General features: G+C 42.5%; 1 protein-coding gene across 2 annotated transcripts; it reads left to right on the top strand.

The window, feature by feature from the left end:
* Positions 1 to 5,606: 5,606 nt before the first annotated feature.
* Positions 5,607 to 15,325, top strand: S1PR3 (sphingosine-1-phosphate receptor 3). Of its 2 annotated transcripts, none has more exons than XM_054004295.1 (2): positions 5,607 to 5,697; positions 10,955 to 15,325. In XM_054004295.1, the coding sequence occupies exon 2, from the start codon at positions 11,138 to 11,140 to the stop codon at positions 12,281 to 12,283; it is 1,146 nt and encodes a 381-aa protein (XP_053860270.1). In that variant the 5' UTR covers positions 5,607 to 5,697; positions 10,955 to 11,137; the 3' UTR covers positions 12,284 to 15,325. The 2 variants fall into 2 exon arrangements, with proteins under 2 accessions (XP_053860270.1, XP_053860269.1); XM_054004294.1 differs by lacking the exon at positions 5,607 to 5,697 and adding an exon at positions 5,860 to 5,920.
* Positions 15,326 to 20,704: the final 5,379 nt, after the last annotated feature.

Genomic DNA, 20,704 nt, shown 5'->3' with positions numbered 1-20,704 from the left:
TGTGGATGCCCCATCTCCAGAAGTGTTCAAGGCCAGGCTGGATGCAGCTTTGAGTAACCTGTCTCCTGGAAGATGTGCCTACCTATGGCAGTGGAGGTGGAACTAGGTGGTGTTTAAGGTCCCTTCCAACCCAAACTATCACATGATTCTATCTGCATCTTCCTTTAATAACATATGTTTAGCTGCTGCTTGCTTAACATTTCTATTAACTAAAATTTGGTTCTTTGCTGTAAATTCTATTCAAAACCCTCAAATTTATTTTGATTTTTAGTCATACTGTAGTCCTTGGCTAGTTTAGAATGAGTTCAGTGAGATGATCTACAGTTCATTAATTTTCTCTTCACACTTTTTTTGCCACTTTTGCTGAGAGTTGAGTTTTTCTATTCTTTCAGTCCATCCTTTTGGTTTCACTAAAAGATGAAAAAAAAAAAAAGGGGTAAGTGTGCTCCAAAGGATATGCACACATTCCCACCATGTGATGCTGTGTTAGGGAGGTGTAGCACTCCTCCAGGGACAGCCTGTGTACAGCTGCGCCCATGGATTTGGCAGTGGGCACCACGCCTCAGCCACGCACTGCTTACCCTTCACACGGGGGCAGGAATGCCCATAACCAGGACTGGATCTCACGGAGGCAGCCTAGGCAGCCGGAGCTCTGCAGGACCTGTGTGTGATGAGTGATGCTGCAGCAGTGGCATTCACATGAGCTGGCCCAGGTCGCCCTGGATGTCTCCCTCTGGTACCCTGAGGCTCACTGTACAGGAGGAGACAACAACAACAGGGGAAGGATGGGAATAATGTGCAGAAAAGGAAGGAGGGACAAGCCTTCAGATAGTGATGTAGGCATCTTCATGTCTTCATGTCTGGAGTGTTGAGCTGTAGAATGCAGATGGGGAAACCCAAGGAGCTGCTTAACTGAACTAATTTCTCCTTTTTTTTCTGTATTTCACTTTTTACATCATGTCTGGCTGGAAGTGCTATGATAACAGCTATCTTTCCTTTAACACGTGCTGTCTGCACAGTGATGTATGTTGAGCTGAGTCAGTTTAACATTGACAATACCAATAAATATCTGGCCATGCTCTGAGCATCTGCCCCTTTATCCCTAGACGAAGGCGTCAGTTGCAGAGGCAGACAGAGTTCATCTTAGCTAAGCACATGATCCCTGTAGTTAATATAAACCTTGCAACTGAAATATGTCCTGTAAGCATATATTTACTTATGTATATGCCATGTTAGTGCAGGAGGAGGTGAGAAAAGTCATAGTTTTTAAAGTTTCCAAAATATCCTCTACTTATATTTTATAATTATTGACAGATTTCTTCTTTGATGTAGTGTCCAAATGTATTTCAATCACTGTAGATTATGCTTTAAAAGCACTCCAAATAAATGTTCTCCCATTTTGGTTTTATTTTTTATATTGAATTGAAATATTAATTAATCGTACTTGTCTTTCAATGATTTCTAATTTAAACAGTCCTACATTTAACAGTGGCATAACACTGAATTAGAGTCATAGAAATAAGAAGAAAAATGGTGTTACAAAAAAAATATGTTGCACTATTTCATCTTCTAGTTGGAATAATGCACAATACATCTGTTAATACAAAGATGATAGTTCAGCAGCAGTAGAAAAGTAGAGAGCTAAAATATGCTATCGCAGAATCAGATGAATATCATACTGCTTTGATTTGTAATTTTAAAATTGCCTTGCTGCTGTTTAGCTTTCATACCAAAACATTCAAAATAAGTTATTGATTTTCCAAATGATGAAGCATTACTTCAAGGACTCCAGGCAAGTAAATCAATGACAGACCTGTAAAGCATTGGATGAATGTCAGTATGAAGAAATTATAGCTAACATATTAATAAAACTCTGCATGATCTTGACAGACAGATATTACAAAGATTTTATCATGCCCAAAACAGTTAACAGAAAAAAGAGATTCTTCAAGGACTTAATTGTAACTACTACGTGAGAAGGTCAATATTAATCTTGATACTTTATCTGTTTTGTCTCTAGAGAAACCACAATATCTTTCATCTGAGAGTAACTTCAGATTTTATTGCATGTTTATGTATTTTATCTATCTGTAAGTAGAAGTGACTTTAACCGCTTTTCTGACTTTAAAGCATGTATTGAAAAGCCATCCATATCAATGGCACTCATCATGCACTACATTCATTGGACCAAATAATGCATTTGGGAAAAAGTACCTTTTCTTTAATCAGTTATTCTCCATGTAAAACCCAAGACAGAAAAGCAAATCCACTGACTGTCACAGGGTGCTGAGAGGCCCAGAACCACTCAGATAACTTCACTAGGACATTGCTGAGCCCATGGTACTCGTTGAGCCTTCTCTCTCTGAGTGCCTCTGCTGACTTTCTCTGCTGTGCTACAGAAACAATTCCTTCACTCAATACCCACTGAAGTGGGCAACAGACATGCTTTTAAATGTGCCGTGGCTTGCCCCTTAGTCAAGACCACACTTAATTGCAACACAGAAGAAAAAAGCACAGACAGGATTTGGCCCATGGCAATTTTGGACCTAGAATTGTTCAGGGCAAATACTGTCCCTGCTTGTGACTCCCAGCCATTGTGTCCTGCATTGCCTTCTCATTGTACTTAACAGCTATTGGCAGCCCTTTACTCCAAGTGGTCTTATCAGTTTGTTTAACCACTTTTTCTCTCATGTTCATTGGTTTCCACGACGTTGTTAGAAATTTGTTTTTAAAGTATCCCAACTTGTGTTTTTCCATCTTTTTTTTGACCATTGATTAGCCAGAGCCAACCTGAATTTTCCCTGCACAGGTAGCTTTTCTAAATATTCCATTGCCTTTTTTGCCTTTTTGTGTTTTATAAAACAGGAGATGAAGTAACCATAGACACTCATGGTACTCAAGGTGTCAAGCTCACAGAAGAGCTCAGCCATGTTTTCCAATTAGTTCTTTCTTTACTCATTCCTAAAATTCAGTTTCCCTTTGACAGTTAATGAATGTCAGTTGCTTTTTAAGCACTATCCATAAAGACTTCTCTTTTGAGTATAAACACTCCACATAAATTTGTACATCTATTACTAGAGTTGGTTTTCTATGTTTCACTTAGCATCATGGAAATGAATACTGCATTTTATCAGCAGGTCACTCAGGACCTACAAGTCTTGGAAATATCTTGTTCTCAGTTTTAGTTTCACTGTCAAATACTCCCAATAACATCAGTAAATAGTATTTCTTCATTATTCATCCTGTTTGCCCAATCACTCAGGAATTTCCAGGGCAGAAAGGACTCTTCATCCTCAGAAAACTGAGCTGTTAACCTTCTGTTGCTGTGAAAATTCATCACTGCTCCTGGCCTTCTCTTTCTATGTCTTAGTCATTAATCTCTCTACCGCACAAAAAAGTAATTTCTTTTAAGGTTGAGATCGTTGTGGAAAGCACTCCATGGGTGCCTCACTGGCTGTTGCATGACATTTGGAATTGAACCAGGGAGTTATATCAGCTATTGCCAAAGAGGCTGAGCTCTCAGAAGGTTTTTGCCAACATTTACTTTGGCCTCAGATGCCACACCAGGCAAATCCCCTGCAACCTCTGAACAGGGACTCTCTACTGCCCTTCGTTCCTGGGTGGCTTCTCCAGCCTGCCCTTCAGAATCCTGCCACCTACCTCCTTCAATGACATCAGCAGCCACTGCAACCACAGGGGCCAAGAGGCATCTGCGAGAAACCACTGCCTGCTGATGAACCAGATGCCCCTTCACACACAGCTGTGTGTGAAGTCAGTTTCCCATGATGGATAGGAAAGCTGGGGCATGAGATTGCTGTGCTTACTTGGTGGGACTGCGTTGCTCATAGTGCTTTGCTGCCAAGGTGGCTTCAGACACCACCACGTCAGACATCATCAGAAGTCTCAGTCAGAAATAACATCTGATCCTCATCATACACCACTTCCCTTGTACTGTAGTAGAGCCTTGTTGCTAGCTGCTTCTGTGGGTTGCTGGTGGTGGTAAGCTCAACTGAAGACAATTTAAAAACATTACGAGCAGCAGGACACAGTTTGCCACCTCCTGGAACTATTGACAAAAAATGTTTGTGGTGGCAGTATCTTGTCCCCTCATCCACAACAGTTTTGTAAGAGTGACTATTTCTTCTGGCTCCCCTCTCTAAGTAACCAAAAGGTGGTAAAGGAAAAACAAAGAGAGAGAGGAAAATAACAAGGAATAACAGCAGAACAGAGAGCCAGGATAGGGGCTACTTACATCCACTATACATGAACAGGGTCTTGCTGCTGAGTAGCAAGTGGCTGCCAAGAGGACTACAAAACTTCCTGGGGTGGTGTCTAGGGAATCTGTAGAACAAGGCTTTTCTGAGCAATGGAGAGTAGTAATTCACAGGTCTGAGCTCCCCTTTGACAAAAAGTGGTGTGTACCTTTTATGGGACGTGGAAGGAATTTTCCACTCCTGTTCTGCAGAAGAGAGCAGCTTTCAAACAGCACACAAAACAGGAGGAGAGGAGGTAAGGCTAGGACCACTACAGATTGCAGTACAGTCCTATCCATAGCTAAGTGGGGCCTTATCCATTGGGTCCATCAGCTTGGAAGCAATTTTACCACCATTTCACTCAGTGACGTCCTTATTTTCTACCAAAGTCCTAAACCAGAAAAATTCTATTACTCCTTTTCAGGAGACAAAAAGCAGTCAGAGAAACAACAATTTGCTCTGCTATATCGGTTTAAACTTCTGGCTATAAAAAGCCTAGTTTTGCTTTCCTCCAGGACTTTTCCTCCCTGCAGAACAGCAGTGCAGGCAACCTGACAGCTGGGCCCATGCCATGACTCCAAGGGTGATGATGCTCAGGTCCAGACAGGAGACTCCCAAGAAAAACACTGATTGCTGTGAGATGATAGGCAACCCTACGTGTCTGCCTCTGCTTAGCAAGGTTGCTGTAGTGCTTCTGTTTGCCAACTTATCATACGCACTCTCACAGAAAGATTCGCTGTACCCACAAGCATATTACAAGTACATTTAAATAAGACACTTGTGGGATCCAGGTTCCAACTTCTTTTTCAAACTGCTGCTCCCGTCACTGGCACAATCCACGTGCCTATCCCTGTCCTTGGGATGCTATTATTCACTCCATAACTCTTTCAAGAGGTACCTTTCCAGGAGTGCACTGTAATCGACAGTTCTGGGTGCAGAAGAAGTACTTTTACGGAGAATTTCTGAATGTTTTACCCTGTACCTCTCGACTTAAGCTCTCTGAAGGTCGCATTACTGGACACAGTGAAACAGAGGAACAGAGACAGAATACGTATAACCTCACTTGAGCATTCTAGTCGCCCGACCCGAGTAACCCTCCACCTCGCATTCTTCTGGACGTTATAAATACTCGGCGGTGGGCTCTGCCGCCTCACATTTTCGCGCCGGCTGCCCAAAACGCCGGCGTTAAGCTTTAAATGCGCCGTGCCGTGCCCTGCCGGCAGCATCCAGCCTTGGGGCGCTGCTCCCCCGGGCACGGGGCACGGTGAGCGGCCAAGGGGCGGAGTGAGGCGTGGTGGGACGGGACGCGGGCAGGCGGGGGCCGCCGGAGCGGGGAGCGGAGCCTGTCCGGCGGCGACGGCGGCGCGGGAGCAGCGTGCCGGAGGCAGGAGCCGAGGGCAGGCGGACGCAGGGACCGAGAAGAGACCGGAGGGGCGCTCGGGAGGTCGGTCGGGGGTATCCGGGCGACGAGGCTGCGGTCAGCGGCGGGGAGCGCGGAATCGCGGGGATTGGCGGCGGCGATGGGGCAGGGCCGGGGCGATCCCAGCCCCGCCCGGCCCGACCCGCTCCTGCCCAGCGCAGCCCCGGGGCCCGAGCGGCGCCGCGCAGGCGGCCAGGTCGGATGCGGCGGCCCCGGAGCGCCGTGGGACGCGGCGCGGACGCAGCAGGTACCTGCGCTCCCGCGCCCCGCCTGCCCGTGCCCCTCTGCCCTGCCCGGGATGCGCCCGCCGCTGCCAGCCCGGCCGCCGGCGCGGCCGAGGTGCGGTGCCGGTCCGGCTGTCGGAGCGGGAAGCCACCACTCGGGGTGTGGTGCAAGGGAGCGGTGGCTGGCACGGAGCGGCATCGAGCCGTGTGGGAACCCCGGGTCTAGGGGTCCTTGCACCCCATGGGTAGAACGATGTCCTCTGTGTGGGATCATCACGCGGCGGACACGTCGGGTAAACTTAAACAAGACGTTTGTCCCCGCGGAAGGCTCAGGCCGCAGCGCTAGTGGAAATTTGAGAGCAGTTACTGAAGTTTGGAATGGGGGGGGATAGGTCAGGAGCGCTGGGAGACGGAGGGAGAAGTCAAAATGACTTACTTCCCTTTAACGACCACGAATTAAGCCATCCGGGAGCTCCCCGGTGAGGTGTACATGTGTGCTACTCGGTATTACAAAATTCAAACTGTTGTCTAAAAGCCAGAAGCCAAGAAAAGTAACTATTTGTTTTCCTAAGGCTGTAAACTGCCAGCACATTCAGTCAAGGAAAAATCTTTTACAAGTTTATTTGAGTTCTCTAAGACATTTTTCTGTAGCAGATGTTTATTCTCTATGCTTCATTTGCATCTAGCACAGCTTAAATTCAGTAGAAATGTACATTGAAATGTACTGCTCTTCTCAAAAGTCCTTTCTGTTAATGAGACTACCATGGTGTGCCTGATAAATTACATGTGTTTACTTTTCATTTGGAAAGGCTTTACAGATACATAAAATAGAAAAGGGTTTGGCTTCAGATTTGCATTCTTGTCTTTCCCTTTGCTGGTTTTAAAATTCTCTCTTTTGGCCAAAATGTGTTGTACATGGAAGCAAGAGGGAGAACTACAGTGTGGGTGGTGGCAGTGGTAAAGGGGCATCAGGTTTCTTTGGTCAAGTCTGCTTGTGGCTGTTTGGAAAACAGGAAAATATTGTTCCAAATTACAAGTCTACTGAATGCGTGGTTTCATGTATTCTTCTGCAGGCAGAAGTATGTAGTGGAAGGTCATGTTCTGTGTTCACTTTATTCTCACTTGTTGTTTCGACTTCAGGAAAATTGAGAACAGTTTGGCTTGCCTTTTGAATACAGAAATTTCTTATTTCTTTTAGATATAAAGTGCCCAGTGACCTGTGAGAGGGTAAAAGCCCTCAGCTTCCTGAAGGACCAGAGAGTCCACTGGAAAGAGAGAGCTGAGATGTATGGGAGGGAGATGGTTACTGAAGGATTTTGGCATCCCCATTATCACAGGTTCCCTGTTACCTTCTGGCACTGAGAATTGCATGTTCCCAGAGAAAAGTTGCAGGCCAGGGGAGCCAGTGAGGGCTATGACCCTGAGTTTCTACCTGCACCACTTTGTGGTTCAATTGGAGAAGACAGAGGAGCTCTGTCTTGCCATAGGGCAAATCAAGGGCTTGTGGCCTTCCACGCAGCATTGCTTCTTTCATGGTGTGTTGGGCAGAGGGACCATACAGACACTGGTGGACCCTATCTACCGGTGATGTGATCCATGGTAAAGAGCTCCTGCTCTAATTTGAAAGGGTGCTTCACCCTGCCAGGATCCTTGACCTCTGCAGGAGTCCATATTAACCTCTCTCTAGTGGTTAAACTCCGAAGCATGCTGGTGGGTGAGGAGATTGCACAGAAAGGGGGATATCTTGGTGCTCACAGCTTGGACCCCAGATGCTCTCTCCATCCTTGCAGCTGGGACGACAAAGGTCAACCAAATAGTTGGAGAAGGCATCTGAATTGTCCCGTGCATGATTGTGGTTCTTGACATTGTATCACTGCCTTAATTTGGTAATTTAGTGATTACCGTTTTAGCCAGCACATCCATGAGGAAGTACAGCCAGATTGCCCCTGCACTGCAAAGAGGTTTAACCTTCTAGTGGTACCTGATGGTTTGGAAATAGGTATTTTCTGCTTTGCTTTAGAGGAAATAAAACTAATTTCGAGTGGTTTCAAGAGTATGGGATGCTGAGGTACCTAACCACGGCAGTGCTGGGCAAGCAACACGCCACAGACAGGTTCTTCAGGTTGTTTTTTAAATATTTTGAACTGAGGTTCATACTTTGTAGCTAGTATGTGACTGGGGCAAACTTGTTTTGAGGAGTAAATTGTTGAGCCATCACAAAGCAGTGACACATGTTGTCCTGAACCTGCCTTGTCACTTTCTTGTTATTGTAATGCATATCCAACATTAATTTTTCTAATTGTTAAAGAAAGAATTTGATTTCTGAATTACTGGCTACAAAGCAGGAGGTGAACAAAAGAAGACTATGGCTGAATGATATTACTTGGAAATAAATTCTAATTTTTACATTATTTATATTAACTTTCAAACATCTTGTGTGTGATACTCTGTCAGTGAGAGTCCTGGTAAATAATAATGTTACAACTTTCCTTGTCTTCTTACTAGCTTGTCAGAGGCAAAGATTTTCTTTTGTGATACTAAGTTTGCTATAACAATTTTAAGACAAGTAATTACTAACAGAGGCTGTATGATTTCTGCTGAGTGAGTGCATCATCCTTGCTTTCAGCCAGGGAAACTGGTATAGTGCCATTACCTTTAGTAGAGTCATGACACTTTACATCTGCTGAGTTGTGCCTGATAAACTCCTATGTCTAGCATATAATTTTCTTCACAGAAAGAAATGTACTTGCAATTTGATAGATGAGTGTGATAACACACTTGAAAATGTCTTAAAGAAATATTTATTTTGTTGCATGTGGTGCTCTTAAATGATAGGAATATTATTCTCTCAGGCAGTCATCAGCTTGTCTGGTGAGTATTGCTGGTTGAACTATTATTAACAAATACTTTTCTAGTCAAATGTAATTGTTTATTTTACAGTGGAAAGCACTTGCAATTCATGTGGACACAGTGGGATTTTGTTATAAGCCCATACAATGAAAGGCTGTGACAGTTAATGTGATAACAGTGCGCAGATTGTAACTGAATTGCAATTGCACTTGTAATGGAATTGCAATTACACTGAACCTTAGCTGGGGTGAAGTTTTTCTGTTGAGACCTTCACTCTTACCATGCTTCAGAAAAGAATTTAACAGCTCAAGGCCCAGTTCAGCTCCTGGGAAAGGAATGAGGTGGTTGCTGTCATCTTCAGAGTGAAAAAGGACCAAGACACCCAGCAGCAACTGTGTTTCTTGGATGTCTTTCCCAGTGGGCCTCTTCAACTGTAGTAATTTGGACCTATGAACTAAAATGGGGAAATAACAGTGGGAAAATACCAAATTATTTTCTCAGAAAGTAATTTTGGAACATCCTGAATGTACTAAAGAATTCAAGTCAGTTCACTATAGGCTTTTATCAGATAACTTTTTTTCTGAAGGAGGGAATAAAGGAAAAGGAAGGGTGGGAAAATAGGGTGTGGGTCACCATTTAAATACCTTTACTTTCATCTGGGATGTGGTTTGCTCCTCCCCTCATCCTCAGAAGGCACTTGAAAATGCATCTCACACTTCTCAAGTGCCCAAAACAGTCTGTTGGGTCAGCAGTGGCTCACACTGTTTCTGATCTTAAGAAACCTGTATACAGAATGATTAAATCAGAAAATGGATTGGGTTGGAAGAGACCTTAAAGATCATCTTTTTCCATCCCTCCTTACCTTGATACCTGTCCTTTGAAAGTGTCTTTAATGTGCTTGGGAAATGTTCATGACCTTTGATATGGTCAAATAAATGCTATGGTAAAGAGCTCCAGCTCTTAAAAAGTTCCCTCAATTAAGTTATTTAATTTTGGGCCCATGAGAAGCATCCTCCCATCCAGTACAATTATTTTCTTAACTTTCCCAAAAAAAGAAAAAAAAAATTACAAATTTGATTCACATGCAACAAGTTCTGTCCTTTCTGTCCTCATCTCCATCCTTGTTTTCTTAGAAAAGTGAAAAATTGGCCATTTGCTCATCCTCAGTGCATGCATTTGGGGCATGAGCACTGATTGTCATTGGAGTATGCAGCTAAACTGCAACATTTTTGGTATCTGACATCTTCTGATATTTTTACTGTGCACATCTCTTCTGATGTTTTGAAAAAAAAGGGCATATTGGAACATCTGGTGTGAAAATGGAACCTCAAAGTACATGGGAAGATATTGCATTAAACCTAAGCCGTAACTTAAAGAAAATCAGAATTTCTGAGAAAGACAAATTTGTTGTAACTATTTTTTACTCTTTAAAAACCCCAAGAATGTTAAATATATGTCCTGCATATCTACACAAAGGGAAAAAAACAGTAAAGTTAACTATAAAGAAAACAATATTTATAAAAATATGACTTGCCATGTTTATTTTAAAAAAAGTAGCGAAAATCCAGCTACTGGATTTTCTAAATTTGAGTGGGAGGTAGGATTTGCTTTAGGACGACTGGCTTTCAGTGCATCTTCTCAATTGTAAATAGCAGAAATTTATACCATTAACTGGGGGAAGTTATTTTAAGCACTGGCGAACATGCATATGGGCATCAAGACTTGACACCAACTTTCTCAGGATCTTTCCTACCTTGGGTCTACATGGCAAACAAGAGCAAGCTTTAAAAGCATAGAGTTTGCCCTGCTGATGTGGAGGCAGTGATGGTTGGGTGGTCTTTTGGTAGTGCAGTATACACTTAAGTCTTTTTGAGAGGAAGTGAGCAGCTTACTGTGCGCACTATGACTTGCTGGGTCTCTTTGCCAATCCTTCTCGTGGCTCTTCCCTGTGTTTTTTAGCATGGAAATTTTGTAGCGGGAAAACACCTTTGAGCTGTTGAGACATTGTAGTGACTTTGTCCTTGTACTTCTGCATCCAGGCTGTGTCTGAGCTTACCTAGAGCTACCTTGAGAGGCATGCAGCAGTGCTCGACCTTAGTGCCCCATCAGTCACAGACCCTGGCTCCTGGATGTATGTTGCAGCTTAAGCACTGGGTGACATGGGAAAACATTGATATTTATGTTGCATTTTTTGGTTTTATTTTCAGAGCCTAGTTTGAGAGTCTCTCTCCCGAGTTAATATGCGAGGCGTGCTGGAGGTGAGGATACACAACGCCTACCCAGAGGAGCATTGGGAGGAGCGTGGCTTGATCTCCCTCTTGTGGAAAATTATTGGAACTATATTCTTGTGATACTGAAGGAAAAAAAGTCCAGCATCCATCAGGAAACAAATGATGGCAGCAGTCACCATGACACCTGATGCTCTTGTTAGCCCTCAAGGAAATGAAGAAGTAGACTCTCTTATTGTACTGCATTATAATTATACAGGAAAGCTTATTTTAAGGGAAAAAGCAACTGATAAAATAGACCTGCCCACTATTTCATTTCTGATCCTATGTAGTTTCATAGTCCTGGAAAACTTGATGGTGTTGATTGCCATATGGAAAAACAATAAATTTCACAACCGCATGTACTTTTTTATTGGCAATCTAGCTCTCTGTGATCTTTTAGCTGGGATTGTTTACAAAGTAAACATTCTTATGTCTGGGAAGAAAACTCTGAGCTTGTCCTCCACAATCTGGTTCATTAGGGAAGGCAGCATGTTCGTTGCCCTGGGAGCTTCCACTTTCAGCTTGCTAGCGATAGCTATTGAGCGGCACTTGACCATGATTAAAATGAGGCCTTATGACGCAAATAAAAAATACAGAGTGTTCCTTCTCATTGGTACATGCTGGCTTATTTCAATTTCCTTGGGTGCCCTCCCCATCCTCGGCTGGAACTGTATAAACAACTTACCAGATTGCTCAACAATTTTGCCTCTGTACTCCAAAAATTATGTTGTGTTCTGCATTAGTATCTTCATAGCCATTTTGGTCGCCATTGTCATCCTTTATGCCCGTATCTACATACTGGTTAAGTCCAGCAGTCGTAATGTCACCAACCACAATAACTCGGAGCGGTCCATGGCACTCCTTAGGACTGTTGTGATCGTTGTTAGTGTCTTCATTGCATGCTGGTCTCCACTGTTTATCCTGTTCCTCATTGATGTGGCCTGCAGAGTCAAGGAGTGCTCCATCTTGTACAAAGCCCACTGGTTTATTGCTCTGGCGGTCATCAATTCTGCAATGAACCCCATCATCTACACCCTGGCCAGTAAGGAAATGCGTCGGGCTTTCTTTCGCCTTGTTTGTGGCTGCCTGGTGAAATCCAAGGTGGCCAGATCTTTGCCTATTCAACCCACTCCAGATCACAGTCGAAGTAAATCCAGCAGCAGCAATACCCAGAAGCCAAAAGAAGATTTCCCACCAATAAATGTTCCCTCATGTATTGCTGAGAAAAATGAATCTTCATTTCACAATGGAAACTTCTGTAAGTAAGGGACTTTTCAAGACAAGTACTTTTCTGTGGTTTTTAGGTTTAAGCTACAGGTGTAGTTTAAATATTCATGCACTTGATTCACAGGAGAAAACACTAACCATTTATTTAACTTTGAGAACTTATTTATCAACAATCATTTGCTTTGGGTGTTGGTTCAGTAGCACACCTGATTCGGAGAAAGCCTTTCATGCTGCCCAGTGGCCAGGACAGAGTCCATGCACAGCTAAGGACATCGTGTGCCCCAATGGCATTGCAAGCTAAGGCTTCATTTGGCACCTTGTGTTCTTGCAAGACATCATTAAAACCTGTTTGAAACTTCAGCATTCACTAAAGACTGCTGACAATTGTAAGATGAGCCCAATTATTGCCAGCTGGGAGAAGAATTAATTGCATAAGTTGGTGATTATAGCTCTCTATATGTATCTTGCTGTTGTGTTAATGGCCTTATAAGTATGTGGTATAAATAGCTGTATATTTGTACAATTTCTCATTAAAAAGTCATTGGTAAAAGTTTACAACATGCTAAACATTGTATTGCAGTATACAGTGTGACTAATTGTACAAATAGATGCGTTTCCATGGGGATATTTAAAATGAAGTAGTAGCTTTTAACTGTCTGAAACTTTAACAAGTTGTATCAATGCAGTATTTTTATTTTTCCATTGTTATTCAAACTTTTCATGTTTAGTGAAAGACAACATGACAGTTGTCACTGTGGCATTTCACAACATATTTTAAGTAAGCAGTAGTAAACCATTGAGAGAGGATATATATTTGCTATTTAAAGTAGTTAAAATGTGACCCCTCAATACATGTGTAACAAGTGTATGTGCTGTTTCAATGCATATATTTTTGCTTACTGTTTTCAATATATTTAAAAATGTATGTCCAACCTATATAAACCTGTGTACATTGTGAATGCACTACCTAAGCTGAGATCCTTAAGTTCTGAAACAGAGATGTATCATTTCAGAAAGCAGTGAACCACAGTGGGCTCCTGTGGAGTTCCTTCTTTCCTTTCTAGGCCCTACCACAGTGTGGGATTGTGTTAGAAATTCTCCCTCGGAAGTTCTGCGAGTGGGACAATGTCCCATTTTATGTCACTGGGATCCTATGCTTCTACCATTTCTGGACACTTCTGCAGATATAAGAGGGAAGATGCTGTACAACAGGGTCATGCTGAAGGGCGTATCTCCATTTATACCCAACCCTGCCTTGGATCTGGAAGGAAGGTTTATTTAGTTTGGAAGACCTGGAGCCCCAGCCCCAACCTTTTGAGAGCCCATTCCAGAGAAACCTGACAATAGCTTTATAGTTCATCACAGCCTTACCAGCCTGAGTACAGGTTGATGTTGAGTGTCAAAGCGGTTTCCTGAGTCCTGGAGTGGTAAAGACTTCACAGACATCTGGTTTCAGGTTCCCATGAAAGTGGCCTGTGGAACTTCCATCAATTGTACTTTATGGCTGGAGGCTTCAGTGGAGTTTGATGGGAAATTCTGAGACAAGTTCCCATTGTGTCAGTAAGAATGTATACATCTAACTTCATTGGGCTCTTTCAAAGATTTGTGCTTAATGTCTCAAAATACACTTTGCCTTATGCACAATCAGAAGGAGTTGAGGCTGTTTTAATACACAGACTGAAGAAGCTCATCCTTAGCTTTACTCTGGTCTTAATCATTTAAAGCAGCAACATTACTCTTCTCAAATATGTATAGTGTATAAGTTGTGTATTGTATGTAGCAAAAACCTTTAAACTGTAGAGGTTTGCATTGTGATTATCTTTTACAAATTAATAGTCTGTAAATGTAGAAAAGTGTATAAGAACAAAGAATTGTATCTGAATGAAATAACTGTGAAAGAAAGTAGTAAATATGAAATAATTTCTACCAAAAATGTTGAAAAGCAGTGCACTTAGAGAAGAAGAAAAAGCTAAACCAAGGTAAGCCTGATATAACTATATGGACTGTAGATACAAGGCTGCAGGCTCTGTAGCTTTGTGAGAAATAGAACTGGTGATATTGCACTGCCATGGCTTGATTAGGTTTTTGGATTTTACATTGTTATTGGGCTGTACTGTGGAAGTTCTCCCCTGAAGCTGAGGCTTTTAAAACTGCAAACTTAAATATTTGTATACTTGTGTTAGTTGCCAAAGTGGTGGCATGTGGCAGCTTCCTTGCTATTGTAGAGCAGATAGGCCTTAGGAACACAATGGTTTGAGAAAACATGGTTACTGAACCCACACCAACCCTCATGTCAAGAATGTTACATGATTCTTGATATATAGGTGAAAAATAAAAATTTTTGATGGCCAAAGTCCAAGATGATGTACATAAAAGTGAGTTTTAACATCTGCATTCTAGCCTTAGCTATTGTCAGTATTGGTGCAAGGTACAAGTAATGCAAAGAACTCCACTGTTAAAGGCCGTGTGATTGCTTGTTAGTACAAAACCCTTTCATTCTACTTTGATTTTCTTCCCTTATTTTGGAGCTGTGGGGATATTTTGTTAGTTCACTACCCTGCTGTAGTTGAAGCAGGTTTCTAAGGTTCATGGTTTCACATGTAACACTGCTAATACGATTTACAAAGTACTTACGACTGGAGAAAAAAAATATTGTCAATACAATCTTCATGAGTCCATCCCATTGGGAAGTACCAGATAATGCATAGATTGTGGAAGATTTCAGAGCAGAATTTAAATTAGGACAAGTCAAGAGTTTAACAGCAGTAGACCTTAAACAGCCAGGAAGATGACATACCCCTGAAGCTGGAAAAAGATAGAGAATATCTTCTTTCCCCCTAAAATATTAGAAAATTCCTTCAAACACATCCCAGAATCTAACCTTTTATCATCCAGGCTGATTTGAGCATACAGGAAACCAAATTTGGTTTTCCTTTACAATTGGTTTTACATGGACCAAAGGCTACAAAGCCTTTCATTCATATTGTTTAATGAATTGGAATATTTGTTTTGACTATGGATTATTAAATAAATGCAAATCCAGTCACCTATGGAGAAAATAAAGGTTTTCACAATCTGCTTTCCAAGACTCTTTTATTGCCAACAGTCTTAGAGAACGTTTTCAAATCATTAGGTACCAGAAACATTTTGAAAACTTCTAATGAAAAAAAAAAATCTCAGACCTGTAAACTAAAGGTGCCAAGTAGCAGTCATTTTTCAAAGAATTTTGGAACGGTTTTGGCCTTCTATGGAAAACATTCATTTAAACTCTGGGTGTTGTGCCTGAAGGCAGTATTCCAGAGGAGGAAAGCTGGCTTGGTTGAACAGGGATCTTCTCTTGGAAATGAAACTAAAATGGAAGGTGTGTGCCCAGTGGAAGCAAGGTCAGGTGACATGGGAAGAATACTGAGATACTGTTTGCCAGTGCAGGGAGAAAATTTATGTTGTTAAATCTCAATAGGAGATGAAGCTGCCAGAAATGTAGGGAACAATAAAAAGAGTTACTTCAATATCAGTGACAAAAGGCATCTTAGAAATAAAATCAGCCCATTATGGTTGAGGATAGTCACCTCACAAATGGGGGCATGGACAAGGCAGAGGTGTTTAATACATTCTTTGCCTGTCTTCAGCACAGATAACAGACCAAGGGAGGCTCTGAGCTCTGAGCTTCCAGGACCATGACTGCAAGAATGATCAACTCCCAGTTGATCCTGAAATTGTGTGGGACCTGGTGCTTCAGCTGGATCCCTACAAATCTATGGGACCTGACTGGGATTTATTCAAGAATCCTCAAAGACCTATTGTTGTCATTGCAAAGTATTTCTCAATGATATTCATGGGGTTGTGGGAATCCAGAGAGAGGTCTCAGCTGACTGAAAGCTGGAGGATGTTGTCTCAAATGGTAGGAAGGAGGACTCTGGAAACTACAGGCCTGTCAGTTTTGTTTCAGTACCCAGTAAAATCATGGTCAAGATTATTCTGGGAGGTACTGAAAAACTGGAAGACAATGCATTCATCAGTCACAGCCTGCACAGCTTCATGAAAGGGAAGAGTCCTGCTTGTCAAACATGATTTCATTCTATGACAAGGTAGCCCACTTGGTTGATCAAGGGAAGCCAGCTGATGTAATCTTTTGCGGTTTCAGCAAAGCTTTTCATAATATCTCTTTCAGAATCCTTCTGGAGAAAATGTCCAGCCCACGGCTGGATAAACACGTCATGTGATGTGTGAACAGCTCGCTCATGGGTCAGGCACAAAGGGTTACAAGTGAATGGGGTGACATCAGACCTGTCAATAGTAGGGTTCCTCAGGGTCTTGTCCTCAGCCTTGCACTCTTCAACATCTCCAGAAATGACTTGGATGAAGTACTTGATGGAATATGAAGCAAGTTAGCTGATGATACTACACTGAGGCAAGCTGCCATCTCCCTCAAGGGCAGAGAGGCTTTGCAGAGAGGCTTCAATACATTTGTGGACTGGGCAATCACCAACTGCATGAAGTTTAATAAGGGCAAGTGCTGGATTCTGCACTTGTGATGGTTGAGCCCTGGTTGTGTGTGTAGACTGGGGAATGAAAGGCTGGAGAATAAGACCCTGGAGAGCAGCAGTGTGGAGACGGACTTCAGGATCCTGCTAGATGACAAGTGGAACACGAGTCAGCAGTGCCCTGGCAGCCAGGAGAGCAAGCCCTGTCCTGGGGTGCATCAGGCACAGCATTGCCAGCTGGGCAAGGGAGGGGATTGTCCTGCTCTGCTCTGCACTGGGCCAGCCTCACTTTATGTGCAGGGGGCTGGTTTGGGTGCTACAATATAAAAAAGATATTAAGCTATTAAGAGCGTCCAATAGAAGGTCATGAAGATGGTGAAGTGTTTGGAGGGGAAGTTGTGTGAGGAGCAGTTGAGTCTTGTCTTTTCAGCTTGGAGGAGACTGAGGGAAGACCTCATGGTGGCCTACGGCATCCTCATGACGGGAGGGGACCTCTTCACTGTCATGACCAGTGACAGACCTTGAGGAAACAGCATGAAGCTGAATCAGGGGAAGTTTTGGTTGGATATTAGGGAAAGGCCTTTCACCCAGAGAGTGGTTGGGCACTGGAACAGGCTCCCCATGGAAGGGGTCACAGCACCAAGCCTGACAGAATTGAAGAAACATTTGGACTCTCAGGCACACGATGTGATTCTTGGGGTGTATTGTGCAGCGCCAGGAGTTGGACGTGATGATCCTGATGGATCCCTTCCAGCTCAGGATATTACATGATTCTGTGAATGCTATGGAACTGAGGGTGGCAGGCTCTGCATCTGCCATCCCCAGAGCTGGAGGAAGGCTTTGTCCCTGCTTTATGGGAGTAGGGTGAGTCCATTGGCCTATCTGCTTGGAGGGCTGTCTGCTCCAGTTATACCAGAAATGGCTGCTCCCTGGAAAGAGACATTTTTCACAAACCAACTGTAGTGTAGCTTTGTGCTGCCTTCAAGGCTTGTTTCCAACTGCTCTAGTAAAGTAATGGAAAACACACCTGTGCAAAAGTGCCAGGCACCAAAACTCTCGGGTCCTATAAGTAGGCAGGCAGCTCCTGAGCAGAGACATGCTGGTGTTCACCTGCAGGTGCCATTTCACCTGCCAACACAAGTAAGGACATTCCCAGCAAGAGTTGGGAATGTAGGCCACGCTAGGCCTGGAGAAACTCCCTTCTCATGGCCAGACTCATGGGGGCCAGGTACAGCAGCAATGATTGGGAGTTTTGCTGTTGTCCTGTGGCCCCCAGGACCTGAAGAAGGCTGGAGGCACTATGCAGAGGCATGCAGAGTTTATAGATGCCCCTGATGCATTCAGAGTTGCATTTCTTCTCCCCAAGAGCAGTGTAACTTCCTAGGGCATACTTAGGCTCAGCTTTTGTCCAAATGATTAAAAGGGAAGGAAGGGCCTTTGCAAGAAGATATGTTCCATGGAGGAAGAGGACTAGGGTTAGAACTCAGCAGAGCTAAGCTTCCTGCTGGCATGGAGACATTGTCCTCCCCACAGTACACAAAGTGGCTGCTCTTGTCCTTGCAGTCATTCTCCATGGAAGCATCATGGAGTGGATTACACTTTTCTATTCTCACCTATTCAGTGTGCCAAACAGGAAAGCTACCTTTCCAGGACAGGGCATCATCTGGCTCAGAAAGAGGTTCTGTATTAACACTTCATGAAATGCTTTCATGAAAATAGTATTTGTTGAAACAAACACGTGTGTTGTCTCTGTCAAAGAACATGGAGCTCCTGTGATGGTATAAGGTCAGTGTAGCTGAGGTCCAGGTCCTCATGTGCCATTTGGTCCTCCGACATATTTCATCTCTGATTCTACTGGTTAAGCAATTGATTGACTTAACTAATATTCAGTATCCAGGTGAACCTTTTGGAATGGTGCACATTCCAAATGTGCCATTTGTGCATATAAAATGTGCCTCCCTTCAGGTTGCAGGGGCACAAGACACAGATTGGGCTCCCATGCCCAATCCCAAACCCAGCAAATAAACTTCATTAAGGAACCTGAGCATAAGAGAGTAGACTCAAGCCCACTTTACATGCATTTCAATCTAGTAATAGTGCTCACTGTTTTATTACTTTGGTTAAACATATACAAACTGAATAATCAGAAAACAGTTGCATGACACTTATATTCCAAACTACATTGCTCAAGGACTTCCTCAGAGACAAAAGTTGTCTCTATAGCTACAATATCACAGTCAGCAGAGAGGCAAAGACTTGAGATTCACAAAGGTGGTTAGGAATATAAATTATCACAATATTTCCACATACATTACTTTTCCTGCAATTCTCAGTTAAAAATGTTTCTAAAAGTAATAAATATTATTAAATAACAATTGTACAATAAAACTTCTTTTTACAGCAAAATAGTCACTTTTTAGTTTTGTTGTTGCTGCCCACACAATGCAAAGAAAAACATTTACCTCAAAAGAAGAAACCTAGCTTCTTTCAAGTTTTAACTCTGCAGGACTTTACTAAGAAGCAGTTATCACAACAATCCAGACAAAAAGGACACAAATATATACTACTAATAATCTTCACATTCTTCACTTTATAGAAAATTTCAGTTAATCTTGAATTAATGTATGCCTGGGTGTGTTTGGTGTCTGGTTCCTCATGAAAGAAAAAGGAGGACTGCTGGAAAAAGCTTTCATTGACCTGGACTTTATTTGATCTTCATGATAGCTACATAAAGTGTAAATCTACATCTTAATCTCAAATTCTGAGGCTACCTTTGTTTTCTGAGTCATCTGCACTGTCTCTTACACAGTGGGGTAGCAGAATGAGTCACCTAGTTCTAGCTTCTTTCTTCCTTTGGTTTCCATGACCTGTTGTGTTGTCAAACCAGGTTGAAACATGGTGCTTTGTATGGTGCTTTTGCTAGAAATGTGTAGCTCCAAAATCTTATCCCCATTACTGAGACCAAAAAAAAAAAAAAAATGAAAAAAAAAAAAAAAAAAAGAAAAACAAAACAAAAAAAACAAACCCTGTATTTTCTCCCTGGAAGCCTTAGGAGATGTTTATGTTGGAGTGTGCAAAGGAACAGATCAGGGCTTGAGAACATAAACGTCTCAATAAGAGATGAGCAGGAGGCTTTGTATCCCCAGAGGTTCTGCTTTAACTCTATCAACCAATTAGCATGTTTATAATTTGGCAACAATTCTCTATTCTCATTAGTGGCTTCAATGCCTACTGGCTCATGTTTCCAGGCTCCACATTTCTTATCCCTGAAGTTTTCTCTCCTAAGACAGCTTTTCACTCTCTATCCAAGCCTCTGGTTAACTGCAGGCAAATTGTATGTCCATGTTATCTTTTCCACGGGCCTGCCCTCACTCCAGTGCATCCAATGCAGATATGAGCAAGGTTCACAGACACTGTATGTGAGTGAGTAGAGTAAGTCCAGCTGATTGCGGAGAATTAAGTGGAAATTAATCCACTGTTTTGACAGCTTTGAACACACATGAATGTGTAAAGAGTGCAAACCTCACCTTGAGCAAAAAAGACCATATAAGTCACAGCAGTTTTGACAGTACACTAAAGTAGTCTGAATTTAGACTTCATGCAGACATATTTTGAAACTGTCAGGCAGATAAAAAGGGAAGTATGTCTCTTACTGCAGCTTAGACTTCATTTATGCAAATATGGATTATGGTTTACTTAATATAAATTCTTGGTTTTACCACTACCTTTGGATAGACATTGGAAGCTAAAACAAAGTTTTGAAAGCAGGATTTGTAATCTTTTTTTCAGAGTATTCACAAGTCTGATAACTACAAATTTCCTAGAAGGTGCAAAACTTTGCTGGTTATCAAATCTACTGACTAATGTCTAAATGTGCATCAATTCTATTATTAATACTTTATATCTGGTATCTGGTATTGACGTGCCAGCAGCAATCAAACTACAGTATAATTTTTTTAATTCTCCTCATCTTATT

This window comes from Vidua macroura, chromosome Z (assembly GCF_024509145.1).
Source record: "Vidua macroura isolate BioBank_ID:100142 chromosome Z, ASM2450914v1, whole genome shotgun sequence".
Lineage (NCBI taxonomy): Eukaryota > Metazoa > Chordata > Aves > Passeriformes > Viduidae > Vidua > Vidua macroura.
The sequence above is the reverse complement of the archived record's forward strand: the minus strand, read 5'-3'. Positions and strand labels throughout refer to the sequence as shown.

Excerpts from the sequence above, each read along its gene's own strand:
- S1PR3 (XM_054004295.1), top strand. The coding sequence starts at position 11,138 with ATGATGGCAGCAGTCACCATGACACCTGATGCTCTTGTTAGCCCTCAA.